This window comes from Podarcis raffonei, chromosome 3, assembly GCF_027172205.1.
Source record: "Podarcis raffonei isolate rPodRaf1 chromosome 3, rPodRaf1.pri, whole genome shotgun sequence".
In the NCBI taxonomy this organism is placed as follows: Eukaryota; Metazoa; Chordata; class Lepidosauria; order Squamata; family Lacertidae; genus Podarcis; species Podarcis raffonei.
This window is the reverse complement of record NC_070604.1, coordinates 75,652,739-75,676,749: the sequence shown is the minus strand read 5'-3', so window position 1 is coordinate 75,676,749 and position 24,011 is coordinate 75,652,739. Positions and strand designations below refer to the sequence as shown.

Here is a 24,011-nt window from a genome sequence, read left to right as displayed (position 1 = left end):
TTGTTAATTCAACAAGTTCTTGTCCCCAATTTTTGACCTTTTTATATTTAATTCATTTTTTTAAAAAAACCAATTTTAACTTATAAACATCAGTATTTAAACATCAGTACTCATTCTTAAAACTTTTTTCTAAAGTCGACCCAAATTCCCTTCCACGAATTCCCCAATTTTCATACTAATAACAAAACAAAATAAAAAAAACAGATTATAATTCTGCACCCTTTGGATTCCCAACCCCCCCCCCCTTTCCCGGTTTCAATCCCCAACAAATGTCCATCAGTCTTAGTCTACTATCAGCCTGGAGACCTTACGTCGGAGGCTCTTAATTCTCTCTCAATTCCTCTCTGCCGGTTTTTTTGGTAGTCCTTAATATTAAACACCAGATCTCGGAGAAGCTCTGTCCCGATAGGGTCCATATTTCTTCCAGCCAGACCTCCATACTTAAAAGTGGAGCCTGAATCTTGTTTCTTACTCCTTTTAAGTCCAAATGTCCCAAAAGCTCCAACTTTCACCTTAATCAAATTTGTAATCCATAGGTCTTCAGATCTCCACATAAGGAGATCTCTCCATTCTTCAATCTTCAATTCAAAACAGTTTTTCATCATCCAGTACTTATTTTCCTTTGTAGCCATCATGTCAGGCCTCTGGCTCTCCTTTGTCATCTGCAACATTACATCTCCTCCTTCCTTTTCCTCAGAAACAACATATATCTCTTTCTCCACACTCTCAAATCTTTCAAGTTTCTCTTCTTGTCCAGCTGCATGGACTTCATGAGTCGAGTCCTTATCAAATTCAATGGATTTGTTTACTGTTAAGTCCAGAGTTGCAACATTTGTAGCCAAAACATCAATTTGGCCTTGTAACTTTCTGAAAAGTATTTCTTTTTGCTAGAATTGAATCCATGGTTTCTGCATTCTTTCAAATTACTTTGATCCCACTTCAGGCCCCACTTACCCAGAGCAGTTTACTATGGGTATATGTAATCCGACAGGATTGATTTTTATCTAGATGTTATAATTCCATTGGTGCAAACTATTTTAAAATTATGCTTAATTCTATATTATTCTATATTATTTGCCTTCTAGTTGTGGGGCAAATGGGTAGGTGTGTGCACAAATTCTTCAGAAGGGTTGTCAGAGGATGAAAATGGTGGTTAAATGCTGAAAGTTGTGCAGCTAGTTTGGGGAAGGTTCAAGAGCTCAAATGTTTAGCAAAACTGAAGATCCCAGTGACAACAGTGGGGTAGCTAGATGGCATTATTATACCCCGCCCATTTGACTGGGTAGCCCCAGCCGCTCTGGGTGGCTGGTATTTTGGCAGTACCAATCATGCTGATTGTTCTGGAAAGCAAGGGTAGTAAACTTGGTTCCTAAAGTTTCTATTGATATCAGCGACTATGGGGCAGATAAACACATCCTGACAAAATAACAAGACAGTTATTGCATACCAGTGTTTGAACCATTGCATAATAACCAAAGGAACATTTGGTTGCTACATTTTTTACATCCAGGAAACTGTCAGAATGATTTGTAATGAAGTTCTTATCGACGGATGTTCACTCTAGGATTGGTATCCGTCAGCTGTTGCTCTTACAGCTGGGAACGCTTGTCAAGTGGCAGGCTCCACTGTTTTGAGACAAATCAATAGTCTATAGTAGCTCAGCAGAGCAATGCAGATACAGGGTAGACAGAGCTGGTTTTTCTCAAGAGAGTTATAAAAGCATATTACTGATAATGTAAAACAAGTAGCTGAAGCTCTGAGGAGCTGTGTAATAGTGACTCATTCTGAATCACACAATCTAATGATTCTGACCCTTTATGTAGACCGATCAAAGTCAAACATCTGGTTCTGTGATTCAGATAATTTGTGGCATTTCATAAGCCTATCTTTGTTGAAAGAGCAGTTTCCAGTCATATTATTGGTCTGCTATACTAGGTTTATTCAGTGTTACATTAAAAATGCCCACATGTCTTTGAATTCTGCTGAGAAGGGAAGTTTTAGTTCACTTAAAGGTGAATTTTTGGCTTTGGAACTTCCTCTGTGGACAATATGAACCTTCCTTATGCTTGCTAATCGCACAAGGGCAATCTGGTGTGAATTGACATTCAGGCAAATGCACAATTGTGGCCCTTTTCCCTTTAAAGTGGAATAGCAATTGTGGATATAGACTACACAGGTTGGATCCAGAGTTTGTTTTCACAGGTGGTAGTATCCTCTGAGAAGAGTTCCACTCAGGATGCTTCTGTCAGTGGAAAGGATAAGAGAGGTGATTTTTCCTAATTTCTTCTTTCCTCTGCCAACTTCCTGTGCTGTTCTGGAGAAAGCAAACCTTGGATCCGACCCATATTGATTGTACGAACCGTTGACTCATCCCAGAGAGTCTTCTCTCCACATTTTCTACAGATTCACAATAGCTATGAGTAGAGCCAGGGTGTCTGAAAAAAAATATTGTCTCTTATAGGGAGGGTTGTTGACAGGTTTTGGTCTACCCATAATTCATCTGTTGCTGTTGATTTTGTTCCTTTTCAATTGTTACATTTTCTGATATTTAATTGCAGACTACCCTGAAGATCTCAGTGTGGGATACAAATAAAAATGTGAACCCACTCATTTTGGTGCTCTTCATGAGAGACCCTGCCATCAGAGATTTACGCAGGTGGTGACCAAAGACAGGACCTTTTTGGCTGTGGCACTCTAATTGTAAAAAGAGGTGCTGTGCCTATGCTCCTTTCCACCAGATGCCAAATAATAAATTTACTGGCTGCCTTTTCTTTAGCTGAGTTTTACACCCATTGATTGTATTCCTTTTTTGCTGTATGGTGGTTGTTTTTATAAAGAAATGTTTTATGACTTGATGACTTATCGATTTATGTTTTTAATGTTTTCTTGGATAATTAATAGGAAAGTTGGGATATAAATGTATGAACCTATAAAATATAATAAGAAGGAGAATTTAGCTTGTGTGCCACTACACTATATGTGATTGATGCTGACAGTGAATCAGCTGTAAATCGTTACTTTAATGCCACCTTGAAGTTCATCAGTGAATCTTTTTCATGCAATATGGCTGCTTTGGTCCCTGTAAGATGGGAGAGATCGGTGCATTGTCTAAAGCGGGGAAGTGTTCCCTAGCTTCAGGAAATGGCAAGGAATTCCCATACCCGGTTTCTAGCTAAAATGGGGGAAGCAAAGAGACAATCCTGCTCCGCTGGTGGCTTTCCTTTTTTGAGAGTGTGTGGAAATGTTGCTGATGTTGGGAAAGATGGAGGGCACAAGGAGAAGGGGGCGACAGAGGACGAGATGGTTGGACAGTGTTCTGGAAGCTACCAGCATGAGTTTGACCAAACTGTGGGAGGCTGTGGAAGACAGGAGTGCCTGGCGTGCTCTGATCCATGGGGTCACGAAGAGTCGGACACGACTAAACAACAACAACAACAACACGGAAATGTTGCTAAGCTCAAGTAAAATCAAGCAACCATCCAGCCATTTGCTGCTGTATCTAGACAGATCAGGTCCTGGAAAAAGAAAGGGAGCCTTTCCTGCTAGTATTGCTGAAGATGAATGACTTTCTCTGTTTCCCAATGCTGAACATTGGCATGTCCTAGAACACAGAAAATTGAAATTTATGTTAAGTACACATTTAACTTTTTTCATTATAACTACAACCAAAAGCACAAACTACATGGTTTTAGAACAGTTCAGGTCATGTTTCAAAGTTAATTAATACAGCAAAAGGTAGATGGAGCAGATAATAGTTAATACGGGTAAGGGAGGGGAGGGAGATTACCAATGGGGAAGAAATTTGGTTCAGCCAATTTACACTTTCCAAATTGAAACACAAATCAAAACACAGCTATCCTTCAGAACTCGTTTCTTCAAATTTTATGATGCAGTCCTCTAGGAAAAAGAAAATGTAGAAAAAAGTGCATATTAGGGATAGCATGTACAGAAACAAATATATAAATGAAAGCAACATACAAAATACATTAGGGGCAATCACTTGTAAAATGTGTATATTAGACTATTTTGTCTATAAAAATTATATATTAGGAGTCATATGCACTAAAATGCTGACAATTTTTTGTGATGACTTTTTAATACAAAAAAATCACAAACTGATGCAGAAATTTGGTAAACTGGATTTAAGATTGGAAAAGTGAAAGCTGAAGAAAAAATAATTGATAGGTTCACCCATCCTGAGTGCATCTTAAGCCCTGTTTCTTCCTTTGAATATAAGGGTGTTAGAAGCAAGTGCCTATGTCTGCCTGTGAAATATTCAGTAGTATCCAATGTGGTGGGCAGAGCTGCCGAGCTGCACTTCTGACACCAGCGTTGCTATACTTGCCTGGATGGGGCTGAGATGGGGCAGAGCATCAGCAAGGAGACAACCCATTCCAGCACTCCTACCAACTGCAGCTCTGCTCCTCCACCATACTGGACACTACTAGAAATAGTGGATGGTGCACAATTGCCTTTTCCACAGATATTGTGCATTGCCTAACCTTGTGTATCTATTTGATAATAAGGACAAATGAAACTCAAGGGAAAGTACTCAGCCATCATAAATCAACAATTTATTGCATAACTGGCAATTAACTGGCAGCAGCTTATTTTTCTGGCTCCTGGGAAGGCTTGTTTCTTAAATATGGTAGCTTCGCAGTTGTCACTGGGGTTCTGTAATGAAATGTTTTCCGAGGAAAGCTTGAGTTGATTTGCATGTTGCACTAATAATTTGTTTCATGTCTCCTTCCTTTCCTATACTTATTCAGGGCCACTGGTGGTATGGCTCTAGCTGCAGTGTTCAAACATTTGACTTCCACCACTAGAATTTTCCTTTGCTAAGGTCTGATCCTGATTGAAAATCATCATTTCAAATTATGACCGAGATATATGTGACAGTGGCATACCTGTCTCTTTTAAAGAGAGCCTGCCCAAGTCAGACATCAAATAAGTAGTAGAGGTCCAGTTCTAAGGACAAAAGGCAGTACAAAGTTCTTGTTGGGGTTTTTTTTTTAAATACACAATGTTGAAAGTTGCTTAAGGACCATAATAGCTTGGATTGGCATTTTTCTCATCATTCAGTTTCTCATCATTCAGTGGAAGTTGCTGCTCATTGGGACCATTAGCATGGAATGCAAGGATACCAACTGCAGGTGCAGCCAGAACAAATGACTGGCAGAGCCTAAGCCAGTGACAGGCAGAGCTAACTAATTCTGGTTTTGTTCCCACATAGAGTTCTATAAAGGCAAATACTCAGAGTGAATTGGAATAGCTCAGAAATCCAGCTTCTTCACTTCAGAAAATGTACCCCCAATACAAGTGTAACCCAGACCTCCTTTGAAGTTCAGCCCAGGCTTGTATTAATACAAGGGTAATCCAGCCCTCCTACTAATTATCCACTCTATTTCCAAGCAAACTTAACTTTGCAAATGGGGGAGGTATTTCCCTGCTCTGCCACGCCCTCTGACTTCCCTCTTCTCCCGCCCCCCTTAAAATAAATGATTGGTTAAGCACTTAAAAGCTGAATTTGCACAAGATGCATGCATATGAGTTGTGAGTCAACTGTATTATTTTTGATGTGAAGCAACCAGAAGTGTGCACAGTATTCCAAATGTAACCACACCATAGATTTGTATAATAATATTATGATACTGGCAGTTTTCTTTTCAATTCCTTTCCTGATTATTCCTAGTATGGGATTCACTTTTTTCACTGCTGCTGCGCAGTGAAAGACCCATTGAATCCCAAGAGGAAAAGATGCTCTTGAGCATGCATCCTTGCCTCAAAAGTGAAGCCTATATTTGTTGAAGCCTATATCTGTTGCTAGGCATCCCTCCCCTCTGCCAGTCCTACCCCTTGCATGAGATAGCAGGCTGTGGTTGGCAGAGAGGGTGGAGGCAAACTCATTGTGACTTGGGTTCTCCAAGATGTATCAGAGAAAACTCCGAAAGACCTGAATTTCCCCCAATTATTTTCAAAGATAAACCAAATTAATTACCAGTCGAGTTATTCTTGCACAATGATTCTCAGAACAATTAAATTAGCAGAGGAAAGACTGTAGCCTTTTAGAGAAAGGAATGCTTAATTCCTGTGTGCTTCTACTAATGAAGGATAAATTGTTTCAAGTTGTTTCTAAGACAATAAAAATAGTGGAGAAGTGTGGGAGAATTAGCCTTGTTTCAATTTTGAAATGGCACAGAACCTCCATGTTCTGAACATTGCTTGAGTTCCAGTTCTGGTTAATTCTTTTTCTTTGCCAGTCAGCCTTTTACAAGGCAAGCAAACACTGGTAGCCTGATCTCATAAATGTATAGCGGGAAACAAAACAAAAACAATTTTACAGCTAGCTGGGAAGACCACAGAGTCCCCACAGTTCCAGTTGCTGAGTTGATCTTTAAAGTTTGTGTGAGGTCAAGTGTGATGCTAGAGCCAAGTAAGCCTTGGATGCTTCAGGGCCCAGAAAAAGGCCCATCCATGGAATAGTTTCACCTCGTGACAGATGGAAGTACAGTAAGTGGTAGGTTGAATTCTCACAGTATTTCATAGTTCATGTTAACTGTCCCTTGATAGAAAAAAAGTGCCACTCTTGAAATGGTAATGGTGGTTGTCTTGAGACCTGCTTTCAAGCAGGCTGGGCCCTACCATTTGGTAGAGTGAGACAACTGCCTCATACATAGCAGATGAAGGGAGCGGGGACAGTGATGGACAGCTTCCGTTCTTCTATCAGGGCCACATGCCGTTTCCTCTGCCTGCCTAGCTAGATTTCTGCTTTTAGATACTATCCTGTTGCCAGTACAGTGGTACCTCGGGTTAAGAACTTAATTCATTCTGGAGGTCCATTCTTAACCTGAAACTGTTCTTAACCTGGGGTACCACTTTAGCTAATGGGGCCTTCCGCTGCCACTGCACAATTTCTGTTCTCATCCTGAAGCAAAGTTCTTAATCCAAGGTACTATTTCTGGGTGGAGTCTGTAACCTGAAGCGTCTGTATCCCGAGGTACCATTGTATTGAAATAAGGACCAAGGACCAGCTGTTGGTGCAATCAGCTTCTGCATTTGGAATGGTGAAGGCACCAGCTTATCCTTTCCTTTGGGTTGCAAAATGCCTTGGACCATTTTCAGCTCCTCAAAGGAGATAGAGGTGGCTCTTAGAAAGAGATACAAGGGAGAAAAATACATCCTAGCAAAGCATCCTTGACACCAGTGGGGTGAAATGCAAGTTGGAGAATTAACACTAAACACATTGTTCCTTTTCAAAGATAAAAATGGAATCCTTGGAAAGAGGAACTAGAAGAGAGAAAGGAGCCAACTTTACCAGACACAATGCTTGTTTTGCAAGCATACAATGAGAAGCATCTCTAGGATGCAATAAATGTGCATTAAGCTCTTTATGGTGGATTTTCTACCCACTGGTGAGTTCTTCTGTCAGTCCTAGGCTCTGTGGTTTAACCCACAGCGCTACCCGCATCCCTCCGAGAACCCAATTAGGACCTGCCTAAAGGGACGCCAACAGGTGTGAAGCTGGTTGGAGGAACAATGCAATAGCATTTTATAACAAAGCACAGAATACATATGCATTTGGAATAACATTGTATGAACAGGGATGGAAAAACCCAGCACTGGAAATGCAGTGAGTGCAAAGTAAAAGGGAATGTGAACATAGCCTTACATTCCCAAGCAGGAAGAAAAACAGGAGAGCTCTTGTAACTGAATGACATTGACTTGGGTAACCAGTAGGGGTGTTGCTAAGTACATTAGGAATAGGTCCCTGAGGCAGCTTAGATACATTTATGGAGTGCCTCTGGGCAAATTCAGATGGTAGGTGGCTAGAATTGCACTTTGCAGAATGCCCAAAGTATAAGCAAATTTGTATATAAAAACAGAAATAAAAAATGTTTGGGGCTCCTTGGGCCATCCCTTGAGAATGCCCTGATGACCAGCTGAACAGGCCTGATTCATGCTAAACTTGCTGCTCGTTTCTTTTGTAGCAAACAGAATTATTTCCCAATCATTTCTGTGCAACTTGGGAAGAAAATCTCCTCTAACCACCTTCCACTCTCTTAAAAATTATTGACTGTCTCCAGCCCTTTGCAGAGCTCTAAGCATTGTAATTAGGAACAGGACAGAAGATTATACGCATTCCAATGATGTGTCATGAGAACATGTATTTTGGGTGGAGGCAGCTATGTGGAGTGAAAAATCTGTGTAATGAGAAGAAACCAAAAGGGAATAAACCAGATGAAAACCTGCAAGCTCTATACATTTTTTGGACATTTACACACAGGCCACTGTCATGCATTACACCCACCTAGCTTCAACCTGGACAATATTTAAAAGGCAATAAATTACATGAAAAGCAAGTGGACTGGCAGTCAAACTTTAAAGGGAGTGTGATTAATAAATACATCAGACACAGTTCCCAGAAAGTCAGGCACTGCACTGAAACCCATTATCACACACTCAAGTCCCCACTTACTCGCTTCAGTGGTGCTGGAGCATCTTAAAACATCACCACAATGGAGACTGCTTGTCAGTGGCATTGGCCCACCCTGATGTGTTAACTTTGCAAGCAAGTGAGTGGGACCCTGCAGGCCAAGTGGGTGGCAGCCATGTAGAAGAGACCCATTCGATTGGTTGCCTCATATGTGTGGTCCAGTTGCCATTGGTTAGTGGAGTGGCATGGGGACAACGCTGCAGCAAATGAGGCTTCTCTGCCATAGGAGTAGCATATATATAGATTTTCATCCATCTCATTTTACTGAAGGTATACAAGCATTTGCAGGATGGAAATGGGGCTGGGAGATGTTACGAAAAAGGAGCAATGCAGAAGCGAGCTCCAGGTGGCTGGAATGGAAAACAGGATGTTGATGTTATGGGACTGTACCGTGGGAACCAGGGACGGTCTATTCTGTGCACTGAGCGCCGGATGTTAGCTCAGTGCGGCACATGACCCTGTACTGGAAGTACATGGGTGGAGTTTTTCTCTCTCTGCAGTTGGGATGAGAGGGTACAGACATGATTTCTCTGTACTGCTGGAAAGACAGGAATAAAAGCATGTAAATATATTTCTGTCTGTCTCTTTCCCCTCCCTGAGAGGGGGAGAAATGGTGTGTTCTTCTTCACGTTGGGAAGAATCGCCGATTGAAGACCTCCCCTGGTCTTGCTGGGAGTCGCAGACAGGAGGTCAACAAGGATTCAAGCCGGGCACCTGGAGGGTGGCCAATTCCTCTGAACTTCGCTGACCTTCTGGCTTGAATTCGACAGGAGATGCACGGTGTCAAATCTTTTCTGTCCTCACCCCAACCTTACAATGCCTAAGATAGTAACGTCACACACCAAATGCAACTGACCTGTAGATAGGACTCATGAACAGAAAACAGATGCATCATCTGTACCTTTGTTACCCATGAAAATCTTTCAATAAAAACTATTTTTTAAAAATCCTTTCCAGTTTCCCCCAGTATGGAAGAAGTAATGCATTGTTCCCAGGTCCCATTTGGCCTCATCCTTCCTTTTATGAGAACAAAAAAGTGGGAGGGACTCAAATGCTATTATTTATTAAATTTACACCCCATCCTACCTTCCAAAGGAGCCCAGGGGGGCAAATTTCTCTGTGTGAGAATTATGTCTAGTTACTGTTCAGTAAATGAAGAATGGTGCAACAGTTGTCAAGGACTATGTTTGGTATTGGTGATCAAATAATCTTTGTATTAAAAAAGCTATGACAATGGTTGAGCGGTATTGTGTGCTACAACACACCTACCAGCCAGGAAGAGGCTGAGAACAATGGGAGGGGGGCAGAGGGAGAACCAAAACGAAGCTGCAATGTGATGGGTTGGCTCTATCATCCAAAAACAGAATAAGGTTGCAATCCTAATCCTACTTACCTGGGAGTAAGCCCCATTGAATTCAGTAGGATTTACCTCTGAGTAGATGCAGTTAATATTGTGCTGCAAAACCCATAGCACTATCGAGAAAGTGGAGGGGGCATGTAATACTGCTACAGTATTTGATTTCCATTGTTATGGTGGCAAACATAGCTGCAAAATTAAGACTTGCCTTTTCATTTTCGGCTCAGCTTTATCTCTGGAATTGAAAAAGCAGTGAAAAGGAGCCTTTGCTGTGTTTCTCAGCTTCATTACTGGCTCCCTCCAGCTATTGGAAAACAAACGAAGTAGAAAGCAAGCCAAAGGACAGCCCTGGAGGCAGTTCCACGGACAGACAGAAACAGCCCAGAAGCTACAAATAATCCCAGATGTACCTGGCGTTAAATATTTTATGGAACTAAAAATAAACTTGTGAGCGTATTAATTCATCTTTACTAGGCTTGGTGTTTTCTTTCCTTGATAAATAAACAAAATATGCAGAAGTAATTAAGTAAAGGTGCATCCACCATAAACTGGAGGTTTATCAAAGCATAACAGCACCCCATAATTCTTTCATGCCTTAATGAAGGAACCAGAGCAGCTTTTCCAGTGGACACAGCTTAGTGGGTGGCTGAAAACAATAGCCTGGAATCCCAGAAAAAGAGAATTAAGATGGGTTTGATTATCAGTGTTTTGCTTTGGAGTCAAACTTTTCTTCCTTTTTTCTTTTGCTTCTGGGACACAAAGCCAAATGTATTAGTCATTAGAGCAATCAGACATAAAAGTAGCATATCCTTGGCCACACTGTGAAATGGATCTAATTTGTCATTTGTTTCCTTCCACTCCACTCTTCCATGGTATGTTTCTTGCATGGGCAACTGAAGAAAATCAAACTGAAGAGATTTAATAAAATCTATCGTGAGAGGGAGTGCTGAGCTCCTCTTCTTCTCTCTTTGGCAATCACTCATAGCCAAGTAAGATTCTTCCATGAATATGGTCTTAATGGTGTATCCATAAATTACTGTGGAGGCCAATTCTGGATCCACACGTCCTTCCACAGTGGGGACATAGGTTTCCAGGCGGGAGTTGATGCTCAGAATTTGCCAAATGTATCTTCCTCTTAGCTTCTTTCTCCCTTTCATCTTGAGTTTGTGCTTCAAAGTTCATGATGCCTTTGGTAGAGACAATTCTCCAACTTGAATGCTCGCAGACCAGTATTTCCCAATTATCCGTGCTTCTACTGCATTTTTAAAGATTTGCCTTGAGAGCATCTTTAAACCTCTCTTGTTGTCCACCGGCATGTCACTTTCCATTCTTAAGTTGGGAATAGAGTTGTTGCTTTGGAAGACGATAAAGGTAAATGACCCCTGGACAGTTGAGTCCAGTCATAGGCAACTATGGGGTGCGACGCTCATTTCCCTTTAGGCCGAGGGAGCCGGTGTTTGTCCACAGACAACTTTCCAGGTCACGTGGCCAGCATGACTAAACCGCTTCTGGTGCAGTGACCAGTTTAACGATGTTGATGTTGACGATTCATTGCTTTGACTCATTGCTGAGCTCCTGTACTAATAGTGGCCTGATAAAGTGAAATGTTCTCCTCTTTGTGGATCTGGGAGAGGCAGGAGAGGAATGGTGTCTGAAATAGTCTGTGAATTCAGCATTGTGGGCCTGATTGTGTGGAATTCCTCCAAATAAGATTAGATGGGACCTCTGTGCAGAGCACTAGCCCTTTCTAACCCAGCAGGCATTTTAAGGAAGTTTTCTTTTTTTTATGATCAATTTAAATTGATCTTATCCAGTGTATGCTTTCTGTAATTTTTATGTACTTCACTTAGAAATGGGTCTTACTCCAAGGTAAGTGAACATGGGGTTTTACCCTAAAATGCTTTGAAACAGCTAAGTATTATTAAGATTGCTGTAACATTTATGTGAGAAATACTTGCTGTAAATCTAGGGAGCAGAGTTAATACTTCCGCCAATATAAACAGGAATCTGAAAGTGAATTTGTCAAGGATGCGCTCATGAAAAAGGCAAAGTATTCACCATAAGAAAACCATTTGCTGACAAGCACCTCTCATAGGAACCCTTATTTAGACAGATGGGGTTTTAAAGAGCTGGGCTCAACAAAACTTCTTGGCCATAAAACATGCAAAGAAATGATTCCCACCCATTTTAAAATTATATTAAGCACAATAGTGACTTTCACTTAGAGTCTGATAGATGGAAGTGCTGGTTAGCCACACTCACCCTGGAATGGAAATTGAAAATATAAATTCAGAAATGTACCATATGCAAACAACACCCACTTTATTCATCAAAATTAAACTGTAAACACACATCTCAGGAATGAGGAGTGAATGTCCTACATCTCATAACATCCAGGAAGCTTTCCTCAAGCATCTGGTTTGCCTTCCTCCACCTCCTGCTTTATCCCCCCCCCCAAATGCATCAGCTAGTCATGAGTCCCTCCTCATGTCCCTCTGGCAATGTCTCCACAACTGCATCTGCAGCAAGAGGCACTTTAAGACAGAGATGAGGAACTGGTGGCCCTCCAGATGTTGTGGGACTCTGACTCCCATCAGGCCCACCCATAATAGCTAAGGGAGGGGTGGAGGAGCAACATCTGGAGAGCCCCTCAATCCTATCCCCCAGTTCTGCTTTAAGAGTTAACTGTGATTTGTTCACACCCCTCCCTGAAGGTGAGCAGCTTTTTGAAATCAACAGCTTTTGTCTGCTGGAATCTTTACAGTATTAAGAAGAGAGAGAAGAGGAACTCCTTAGGCCTTAGAAGTGGACTAAGCTGAAACAAACGAGCTTCCTCGCTGCAGTCTTTGCTTTAATAGTAGTTTCATGGGTGATTCATCCATTTGGTTGCTCCTTGAGACCCATCTGTACCTTGTGGGTTTTTTGTTTTGTTTTGCAGGGTACAGCTTGTGCACTAGAAAGTCTGTTCAGGAACCTGGAGGTACACATGGATGTCAGGACTGAGACCAGTGTTCATGATTCTGACCTTTTACTACCTCACATTTGTCTTTCCTCACTCTGAAAGGCAGCACGTTGGAGCCTCCTCTGCTAACTGCTTGGCACCAAGGACAGCAATTGTTCCGTTTTGGGTGTGTGCGCTTTACGTTCTCAACCTTACGCTATAATTGTGTGCTTAGCAGAGGTTTTCATTATTGGATTACATTTATTTATATGAAATATTTATAGCTTGCTTTCTGAATTTAGTGTGGTTTCCACAGGGAAATAAATGATAATGGCTACTTTAACCTCCACCAGAAGGTTTGCTCCCCTCTGCATTCTGCATAATGTTCCAGGCTTCAGACAATCAACCCTTCCTTCTCATGAACTCATTTCTTTTCAAAATCTTATCGTTAGCAAGTTCTTCTTTTGAAAATATATTCTTTCTTACTGTCAAAAATTTTGCTCTACACTTGCTTATTGTAATGTTCTTTTTTCTAGTCTTCCTTTACTTCTAAAATCGCTGGCGTCTTTTGGTTTATAATATCTGCATCCAAACATGGCAGGCAGTGCAGGGGCACGTACCTAACCTCCCATCGCCAGCATCACTACAGCTTACTGAGAGGAGGAAGGGAATGCCCCCCCCCGTCTCCATCCCAGTAACTTGCAGAGGTCAGGTAAATACTACAGCCCTTTGAACTGCTAGTGTCCATAGCACATCTCCTCTTCTTTGCCCATTAATCAAATAAAAAACAATACGGCCATGTTTCTCCCCTTCTTTTCTCATGGCATTGGCTTCGGCTCCCTATCATAACAATTTAATTTACTTCCTTATTTTCAGTGCAACATTTAACATGACAGCAGAGGGTTCATCTGCTGGAAATATGCAGAAGTGTATTGTGTTCATGAGATAGGTAACATCCAATAATGATCTCCTTGATGCCTTATTTGGGGCCTGTGTAGGGACTTGAATCTGCTTACATTATGCCTTTTAGGCTGCATCCTTTAAGGCAGTGATGGCCAAACTTGACCTTCCAGCTGTTTTGAGACTACAACTCCCATCATCCCTAGCTAACAGGACCAGTGGTCAGGGATGATGGGAATTGCAGTCCCAAAACAGCTGGGGGGGCATGTTTGGCCACCACTGCTTTAAGGGGTTAGCTTTATTGTATTAAATGAATACAGCACAGTATTTATTATGTCTTATAATGGACTGTGTGAGCTTACATGTCAAAGATAAGACTTGCATTGTATGTGAGCAATATCAGTCTTGACTGATTGCCAAGCAAGATGGTGAACTCATGGATCAGCGGCTTCAAAGCCACGGGAATGACAGTGGCTAGTACTGATAGCGAGGAAGGCAGCTTGCCAACCCTTTGACCATTGGTACATGGCTGACTGCCATGTTCCCAGGCACCAAAGTATAAATATGAGAGCCTGGAGCGCTGTTATAGGCAGACAGAGATCCCAACATGGATGGAGGTCCCAGACTTGAGTTGGAGAGAGTTATGGAGGCCCCAACCCCAAGAGCAATCATTTGCGGTGTAATCTCTGAATGAATGAAGTGGTCTGGGAAGGTTTATGCTATGTTAGTGCTTGAATGTTAAGTAGTGCGCCTTACTGACCATATATGTGAATTTTTAAATACTACTCATTTAGCAAATAAAACCTGTAAACCTCACCCCAAAGCATGCTATTGCCTCTGGATCCAAAAGAACAACTGGTTTGAGTAGAACAGCTCCTTGGGAGACAAGCTATTATCTTCTTGTGCCTTCTATCACGTTCCCCCTCATTTACTGTTTTGCTAGACTAAAATGTTCTAAATGTGGCTCGGAGCCAAGCATTTATGAAGGCAGATGGGTTGTCAGAAACAGAATCCTTGTTAGCGCAGCATGTCTTGCCTTGGTGAAACGGCAATATTCAAATCCTGTGATGTGCATGTTCTCTCCCTTGCTCTACTCTCTGTAGGCACAAAATTTTCCAATGGATATATTCAAATGGAGAATAATCAGATGATGGGTATGCCTGCGTAATTCAGCCCTGCATCTTCTCCATCTGTTAAGTATGACCCAACTGGAAAATTGGAGCAAATCTTAGCGATTGCTTTCTTTCTTTTTTTTTTTAAAAAAAGAATGCTTTCCCTTGCTGTGCATAGTTTCATTTGTTATAGATTGTGGCAGGAGAACATTACACTGAGGAATCTGTCTCTCCCTTATGTATAATATGCAGATAAAATATAAGTTTGTTTTAGTTTCGTTGGTTACTTGGAAAGTGGTTCCCAGTCATGTCATTGATTCGACACAAGCTTCCATCTGATCATATCCCTCCCCATCCTCGATTCAGTTAGTGATTCTGATAGCAGCATACAGTTGGGAGCACTTAGTGGGTTTCTCAATCATGCACGCATAAAAAGCCTGCCTTTCGTAACTCTGGAATTCCCCTTTTCATTCTGCATTGCCTTTCACTGAAATCTTCTTTCTTGACACATTGCTGCTTGGTTGCACATCCATGTTTGCCTTAAAGGAAACATATTTTTATTGTTCTGCTATCATGATTTAAGCCACATGCTGATTTTCTGGGCTATGGATGGCATCTGCAGCTTTGTGTGATGTTGCCTGAACCAGAGAAGTTCAGTCTAACTGAATTAAACTCTGCTTAATATAATCTCCCAGGAAAACAATAAAGAACAGGAGAGTAGTAGCTATTTATCTACATAGCCTTACATCTATATCATAGCCTTACATCTATATCTGTGTGCATGGCATGGCCAACAGAATGGCCAGAATAGCAATCTTTTCCGTGATTTGTATTTTTTTTATTGGGGTAACATGTAAACTCTGCTACAGATGACATTTTTACACAGCATTTATCCTGATCTGCTTGCACATATTTTATGCAGACTATGTTCAGTTTTTTATTTTGCATTCATTCTGATTTGTTTGTGGGTTATATATTTGTTTCCGCATTATTCAGCCACCTCACACTTTTCAGTACAATTTCCCATCACTTTCTAAACTGCAGAAACAGAGAGACGTTGGGGCAGTTCCTCCTACACCTTCACTGTGTGTCCTGAGGAGATAAAGAAGCCAAGAAGTCCAGGCCAGGGAGCATATTTACCATCGGCTCCCATTTGGCCTGAGAGAACTCTTGTCACTCTACATTTTATATAACACATTTGTTTTAAAACAGTACATTTCCATGGGTGTCTAGGCAAAAATGCAGTATATAAATCCAGTAAATAAAACCATGTACCACCAAGACACTAGTGTCTCCCATGAACTTCATTCCATGGAAACCTAAACTGAGTTGTGTGCTGGTACCCCTGAAATCTCTTACCACTTGGAAATTGGTGTGCGTGTAACAATGCTGACTTGGCTGCATAAGGACTGGCACTCAGATAATGAGATCTGTAAGTATATTGTTGCACGTCACCCCAGTCTCTGAGCGGTGTGAGATTCCAGGGGATCCTGACGCTTGTCCAGGGTTTGGTTTCCTTGGAATGAGGGACAGCAGAAACTGTGGTGTCTTTAGGATATATGGTTGATTTATACATACTGTATATACAACCCAAGCCTATGATGGAAGGGCTCACAGCACCAACACCCCCAAAAGGTCTTGTTTCTCCCATAGCCATAGTCTTGTGTCAAGAGTCCAGGTTCCCAGCTGGATAACACAGTAAGCGTGGATAATTAAAAAGGAGGATTTATTGCAAAAACAAACAGATAACTCCGGACGGCTCTAACAAAGCCTCCAGCATCATTAACTCAAGATGACCCTTCTGAAGACTGCTTCTGGTGTCTACAGAAGATATTGAACTTTCACACCTCTCGTCTCTTGTTTTGCTTCCTGTCCAACAGCTCACCCATTCGCCAACTCTGAGGACTCATTGGATCATCTCCAGTCTCTCCTTTACCAAGAAACTCTCTCTGTGTCCATTCGCTCCTGTTTGAGCTCCCTGAGAGCTTTGGCTGTGTTCCATCTCGCTCTCAGCTACTGTCTTATCAGCCCGCCCATCAAGGTCAGTCTGCAGCTGCCAGCTCTCCTTTGTCTGGCTAACTTCAAAGCCTCTCTGTTCCTGGCTGCTTTCTGCCATTGACTGCAAACCTTCACTTGGAGCTGGCTCATTCCTGACACCTTGGATCCCAACAGATAATGGGCATGGCTTTGTCTCTCAGCGTCTGAATTATGCTTCGGTTGGGTATTACATACCTATTGATGTTTAGGCATGGAGCACTTTACTCACAGAGTCCTATCTCTCTTTACCCTTTTGCCAAAAAGCTGTATCCCCACTTGCTTATTCTATGTACGTGTTGCCCATGAATTACACATTGAAGTGATATTCCCCAAAGAGATTTCTGTACATGGCTGGATGTTTTCAAACAGCTCCAGAAATATATTTCCTAGTATTTTCACATGATTCTTTCTTTCTTTCTTTCTTTCTTTCTTTCTTTCTTTCTTTCTTTCTGTACAAAGGTCTGAGTAATCAAATTAAGATTCAATATTTTTGCAAATGTCAGACATAGTTGGAACTGAATGACCTTTTTCAAAAGTTCTTTATCAATGTGTCATTCCCAGGCGGCGGCTGCTGCTGATTAGATATCATGTGACGGCATGTAGCATATGGAACACAGTGCAGCACAATAAATCAACAAAGAGGAATGAGTGTCTTTTGAGCGGAAATGCTTGGCTGCAAGGATGAGATGCCAATTTGTTTTTTTCTATGATTAGTTCATTTGATTCAAAACTAGTACCGATCAACAGTTAATTACTTGGGACCAAGGACAGCATCAAATTGTCAGCTGTCAAATGTATATATGATGAGAAGAACAATCTGATTAAATCCAATTGCTAAGAGAGACATGTTCACATCTCTGCCCTAGCATGCTAAAACATTCAGATTATGAAGGGAGATAATGAACCACCCTCAGATTACAATAAGGTGAACCTATGCAGTCTCTGCAAGCAAAATAATTTACTAAGTTACACGTAAAGCAACATAACTGGCCTCTGCCATTCACACACCCTGCCACATAGAATACCTTCATTTTTGCCCCATTTTAAAAATAAAATCCAATCATCTAGTTTGGTTGCAGCTCGGTGGTAGAGCATGTGCTTTGACTGTGAAGGCCGCAGGTTCAATCCCAAACATTCCCAAATTGCCCTGGGAATGTCTCTGTTCTGCAACTCTGGAGATCCACTGCCAATCAGTGTGGACGATATGGAGCAAGATGGCTCAATGGTCTAATTCAGTTTAAGGCAGGGTCATGTATTTCTGTGCCTACACTCTTCCCATCCCTCTTGCTTATGACACATTCAAGTAATATGATTTGTTACTTCTTATCTTCCTTATTCACGCTTCATATTCAGTATTAGGGTAGATGAAAGAAACCACCTGGCATTACTAAACAATGGCTGCGTTTCTAAGCACATGTACTTTAAGAGTAAGTCCCACTGGACTAGTGGGACTTACTGTTGAGTAAATAAGAATATGGATTAGGGGCAGCTCATCCTGTTTCACCACCTGAGAGCCTGGACAAATGAGGGTCCACATGAAAAAGTGTTAAAACTAAACGGCACTATAATAGCATTTGTATAAAAGGTAAAGGGACCCCAGGCCATTAGGTCCAGTCGGCGATGACTCTGGGGTTGCAGCGCTCATCTCACTTTATTGGCCAAGGGAGCCGGCGTACATCTTCTGGGTCATGTGGCCAGTATGACTAAGCCGCTTCTGGCGAACCAGAGCAGCGCATGGAAACGCCGTTTACCTTCCCGTCGGAGCAGTACCTATTTATCTACTTGCACTTTGACATGCTTTCGAACTGCTAGGATGGCAGGAGCAGGGACCGAGCAACGGGAGCTCACCCCATCGCGGGGATTTGAACTGCTGATCTTCTGATCGGCAAGTCCTAGGCTCTGTGGTTTAACCCACAGTGCCACCCACGTCCCAATAGCATTTGTATAGAATGGCACTATAATGGTACTATAATAGCAAAATGGCACTATAATATTAGCAAAATGGCACTATAATAGCAAAATGTTTTTAGAACTAGGCTGCAGGTCGATCACGAAGAACAGCAGCATCTTTTGCACAGTCTAGGAAAGCAACATCCAAGCCAGCAAAATACTTTCCAGGTTATGAACATTTTTAAAACTGTCAAGGGGAATGTCCTAGCCTTCTCAGCAATGAAGATGCAATGGATTCCAGAAAATCTCTCTTTAAAAGAAGAAGAAGCAAAGGGGAAAAGATTTTCCAGGCATTAATTCAGAACAAGAGGGGTCTCATTTCCAAGATCCCAGGGTGTTGAGGAGCTCTTCCATGTCGATCTGGATCCCATTGGAAGGAAAGGCAGAGAGCGCTTTCCAAATTCTCTTGGCTCCAAGGCCTTGAGTAAGGCTTCTCTTGATAACAACAATAAGGTGACACTAGGTGGATGGAGAAAGGTGCCAACATTTGGTTTCTCCTCGTAGCATAAACATCTGAGGCTAGTTGCTGGAGATCTGTTCTCCATAAAGCCTCTATGGAAAAATACTACAAAGATTTAGTGAGCCATGTAGAAGCCTATAAATTGTTGTTCGGCTTCATTGGTTTAATTGTTAATCTTCTTGATTTCCCAAAGATAGCAGAGAAGGAGAACACTTTGTCTCAAGAAGCTTGTGGGACTAGTTGATTAATTAAATAATAAATGTAATTTCTGCGTGAGTAAAATAATTATTCTGAACTAAAAAGCATACCTCCTTCACTTTTAGGTGTCTGTGTATGTATAAGAACATAAGACATATAGGATCAGACCAGAGACCTGCCTAGTTCAACATTTCCCTCCTGCAATGGCCAACTGGATCCTACAGGGCATGAGCAAAACAGCAGTCCCCACACACGATCTCTATCTACTGGTATTCAGATGGAGGTAATACATAGCCATCATGACAAGTAGCCATTGACAGCCTTCTCCTCCATGAATTTATCAAATTGTCTTTTAAAGGTGTTCAAACTGGTGATATTCACAACATCTCTCTCTCTCTCTCTCTCTCTGTGTGTGTGTGTGTGTAGATCAGTGGTACCACACACATCCTTTGCATGTAGAAGGTTCCAGTTTAACTCTCCATGTGGGGCTGGGAAAGACCTTTTTCTGAAAACCTGCCAGTCTTTCAGTTTTGTTCACTTCTGAACTAGGTAGACTAATGGTCTGACTTAGGGCCTGTCCACACTTCCCCTTGTCCGAAGAGTTTGGATTTGATATCCCGCTTTATCACTACCCGGAGGAGTCTCAAAGCGGCTAACATTCTCCTTTCCCTTCCTGCCCCACAACAAACACTCTGTGAGGTGAGTGGGGCTGAGAGACTTCAAAGAAGTGTGACTGGCCCAAGGTGACCCAGCAGCTGCATGTGGAGGAGCGGAGACGCAAACCCGGTTCCCCAGATTACGAGCCTATTGCTCTTAACCACTACACCACACTGGCTGGAACCACACTGTCCGAGAGGTTTTTCATTTGTCCAGGAAAACCCACTGTTTACCACTGAATCAGAGCAAACATCGATCCACAGAAATCCTGACTGATGTTTGTTCTGATTCAGCGCTAAACAGCGGGTTTTCCCAGGGGAAAGCGGCCAGACAAGCAGAAGTGTCATTGAGCCCTTTGGTATAAAACAGCTTCCCATGATCATCTGTGTGTATGTTGTAGCAAGCACCGTCTTTGAAGAAGTTCCTTCTAGGTTTATGAGGGGGGAAAGGAATATGTCTTTTAAGATGGTGCTTAATTACTTCTTTTAAAAAAATTGTAAATTATTAAATCTTGAGAGAAGGCTTAAGGAAGGTAAATTATTCTAAAAAGAAAATGTTAAATAGAAGTATATTTACAAGCATCAATAATGCTTTACACACTCAGCAGCTCACATAGTTTATCATTGACAGACATCATACATGACTTCTTCATGCTTACTCTTCTTTCTAAACTTGTAAGGCGGCTAACTGAATTATTTTCATTCCCTTTGTTACCTTTAGCACCCCCACTTCCATTTTGTTTTGTTTCTGTAACCATCTACACTGGCAAAAACAGTCATGCTCCAGAAACATTGAATGAGTACAGGCTTCCAGCTGCTGAATTCCAAGCCAAGACCCAGCTGTATGTCATAACTCGAGGAGAACATGTTTATCTTTTCTCCCACTAACAATCTGCAATGAAATCAGATGCTTGGCAGGAGGGGCGGGGGGGAGGAGGGCTTCGACGCCTCCCCCCGCCCCCCGCCAGTTGAATGACAGCTCCAAGTTAGCTATCATTCTTTATTAAGATAGATAATAATGCAGTACAAAAACAATGCTTTGGCACTGCATTTTGGGGCCTGCATCCCACCAATTGACAACCAGACCCACTAGCTGGTGTCCAGTAATAACAGTGTAAGGGAGGTGGGGTCTTTGGCAGGGGAAAAAAACACCCATTCCTTTCTGTCAGAGGTTGTTTGGGGCATATTTTTTCTTGATCTTTCTCATTAACAGAAAGCAGTCCCCATGCTGGCATACCACAATCACTTCCTTAGGTAACATAGCTGGCAGCATGTTGCATACCCTCTAACATTTCTGTGATGAAAATACAGACGTCCTATTCCATGATGATGATGATGATGATGATGATGATTTTATTTATACCCTGTCCATCTGACTGGGTTGTCCCAGCCATTCTGGGTGGCTTCCAACGTATATAGAAACATAATAAAAAATAAACATTTTTTTTAAAAAAAACCCTATTCAGGGCTGCCTTCAGATGTCTTCTAAAGGTTGTAATTTACTTATCTCCTTGGCTCAGGGATCACATAATTACATACCTTCCAACATTTCTCTGATGAAAATAGGGATCTGATGTCCTAAGGAAAAGTGGGACATTTCAGGATCAAATCAGAAATCAGGATGGCTTCTGTAAATCCAGGACTGTCCTTGGAAAATAGGGACACTTGGAGGGTCTGCATGTTCAAGGCTGAGGTACTGCTGGGCTGAGCATAGCATGCAGATTCAGGAGTTTGCTAGGGTATCTCATTTTGAGTACTTTAGTCCTTGCACTCAGAAAGTTTAAGAACACAATACTGCTTTACACTGAGTGGCAACAGCTCTCTCGGATTTCAGCCAGGGGTTTCTCCTTATCACATTTATATTCCACCTTTCTTTCGTGGAGCTCCAGGTGGCATGCATAGTTATCTTCCTCCAAATTTTATCCTCAAAAGAACCTTGTGAGGTAGGCTGAGAGATTGTGGCTGGCCCAAGATCACCCAGCAAGCTTCATGGCTGAGCAGAAATTTGAAATCTAGCCACCCAGGTCCTAGTCCAGCCCTGTAACTACTGTACTCCATATCATCAATGCTCCTCCTCAGCCACTATATTACACAGTGATGATAAAGGGCAGATCTAGCCAAATGCCATATTGGTTCCCCAAACATAAAGCTCCATTTCTCCTCATGATCTAAAAGGCTGCTGCTTTTCAACTGCAATTTGTGGCTGTGCTCCTTATATTGTTGGTGAACATTTTCCTTAATGTTTGGGACTCAAAATCTGGCCACAAACGAGGCGCTGAAAACACATGTTAGCGTCAGGTATGGAGCAGTTTATCGAGACTCCTAAAATGAATAAATGTTCACAGAGTGTGCTAAAGGAAACAAAAACATTTTATTCTGTGATTTATGTAGCCCATCATAAAACCACAGTTTGCGAGATGTTCAGTGAGAGGACATTTCAATCGTTTTCTTTCATCCTGGCATAAACAAGGGTGTTATATTCCAAATGGATATAAACCACCAAACTCCCTGACATTCCAGCTATGACAAGTAATTGTTGTTAGACTGGCTGGGGCTCCAACACTGACTTCCCTGTAGTTGGAAACCTATTTCTTCAATAAGGCGAGTGCGAGGGGTGGGGGGACTCCACTACCATTTTGGGCTTCCCACAGGCATCTGGTTGGCCATGGTGAGAACAGGATGTGAGACAAGATGGGCCACCAGCCTGATCCAACAGGCTCTTCTTAGGTTCCCTCGCTCATGGGAGGCACTTTGATCTCCATGACATCATTTAATGCCATGTTATTAAAAGACCTACTGGGTATTGGTTCGCTCAGGGCAGGACTTTGCAGAAGTCCAGGGTCCACCTCAACTTAAAAACACATCCCTATACAGGCCTGCCTTCAGATGGCTCCTAAAGGCTGTATAGTTACTTTTCTCCTTGTCCAGGGGTTGCATAACTCCATACTCAACCAACAGTTCTCTGCTGAAAATAAGGACTTTCTAAGGAAAAGTGGGACATTCTGGGATCAAATCAGAAACTGGGATGGCTTCTGTAAATCCGGAACTGTCCCTGGAAAATAGGGACACTTGGAGGGTCCGGAATAATAGACAACATATATGACTATCTTTTAGGATAGCATTAACTGTTAGTGATGTCCCTAGTGCTTTACTACTATCCATTACTATTTTTCCAGAAAAAGAGATGTCAGAACTTCACATGAACACCTCCCTTGTTCTCTTATAATGGCAATGGCATTCACCTGAGAGGTGCAGGAACTGAGATCCGGTGAGTTCCAGCTGAAAAGAAGACCTGTTAATATGTAATTAGATTTTGATTCATCTTTTATCAGAATATTTTACGCCTCCTATAAACGTTTCTTATTTGTATTTGTCTTCCTCTGATGCACCAATTCTTCCAGTATTTATACAGAAGGAATAAATTCTTCTTGTTTTAATAGCGGGATCTTTGGTTTTGTACTGTGGCTCAATCCTTATTTTTGGCTTTGTAGTGACTTTTAAAACCAAATGTTTCTTGTATATGAATTTTTCCTCCCCAACCAAAGCACTCTGGGGTTGACGATGTGGCACCCTTGGTCTTCCCCTGGTGCCTACAAAGTGACTGAGCCCCCCTTCACTGCCCCCTAGGTTATGAAGATTTGAGGGTGGTTACCTTTTAAAAAAAAGACATAGAGCTGAAGGAGGAAATTGGAAGCATGGCATAATTTTCAACTTCCTCTTTCAGCTCCTACAGGTATGTGCTCTTCAAGTCTCAGATTAATTCTACTGAGGCCAACTTCGGCACAAAGCCTTTGGGAAAGTTGTTAATTAATAAATTAATAAAAGCAATGTATGTGCACAAGCACTTTTTGCCTGTCTCTCAGTGGTGGTGAAAAGTAACATTGTCTTCTCTGAAAACATGAAGAG

The 24,011-nt window shown here is 41.8% G+C and overlaps 1 protein-coding gene across 2 annotated transcripts in view; it reads left to right on the top strand.

The window, feature by feature from the left end:
• Nucleotides 1-12,927, top strand: part of WDR27 (WD repeat domain 27) — an 81,115-nt gene extending 68,188 nt beyond the window's left edge. For both annotated transcript variants that reach the window (XM_053382430.1, XM_053382431.1), the window contains exon 26: nt 12,790-12,927. In XM_053382430.1, coding sequence (XP_053238405.1) covers nt 12,790-12,912 — 123 coding nt within the window. In that variant the 3' untranslated portion in view covers nt 12,913-12,927. The remainder of the gene's footprint in view (nt 1-12,789) is intronic.
• The last annotated feature ends 11,084 nt before the right edge of the window (nt 12,928-24,011 follow it).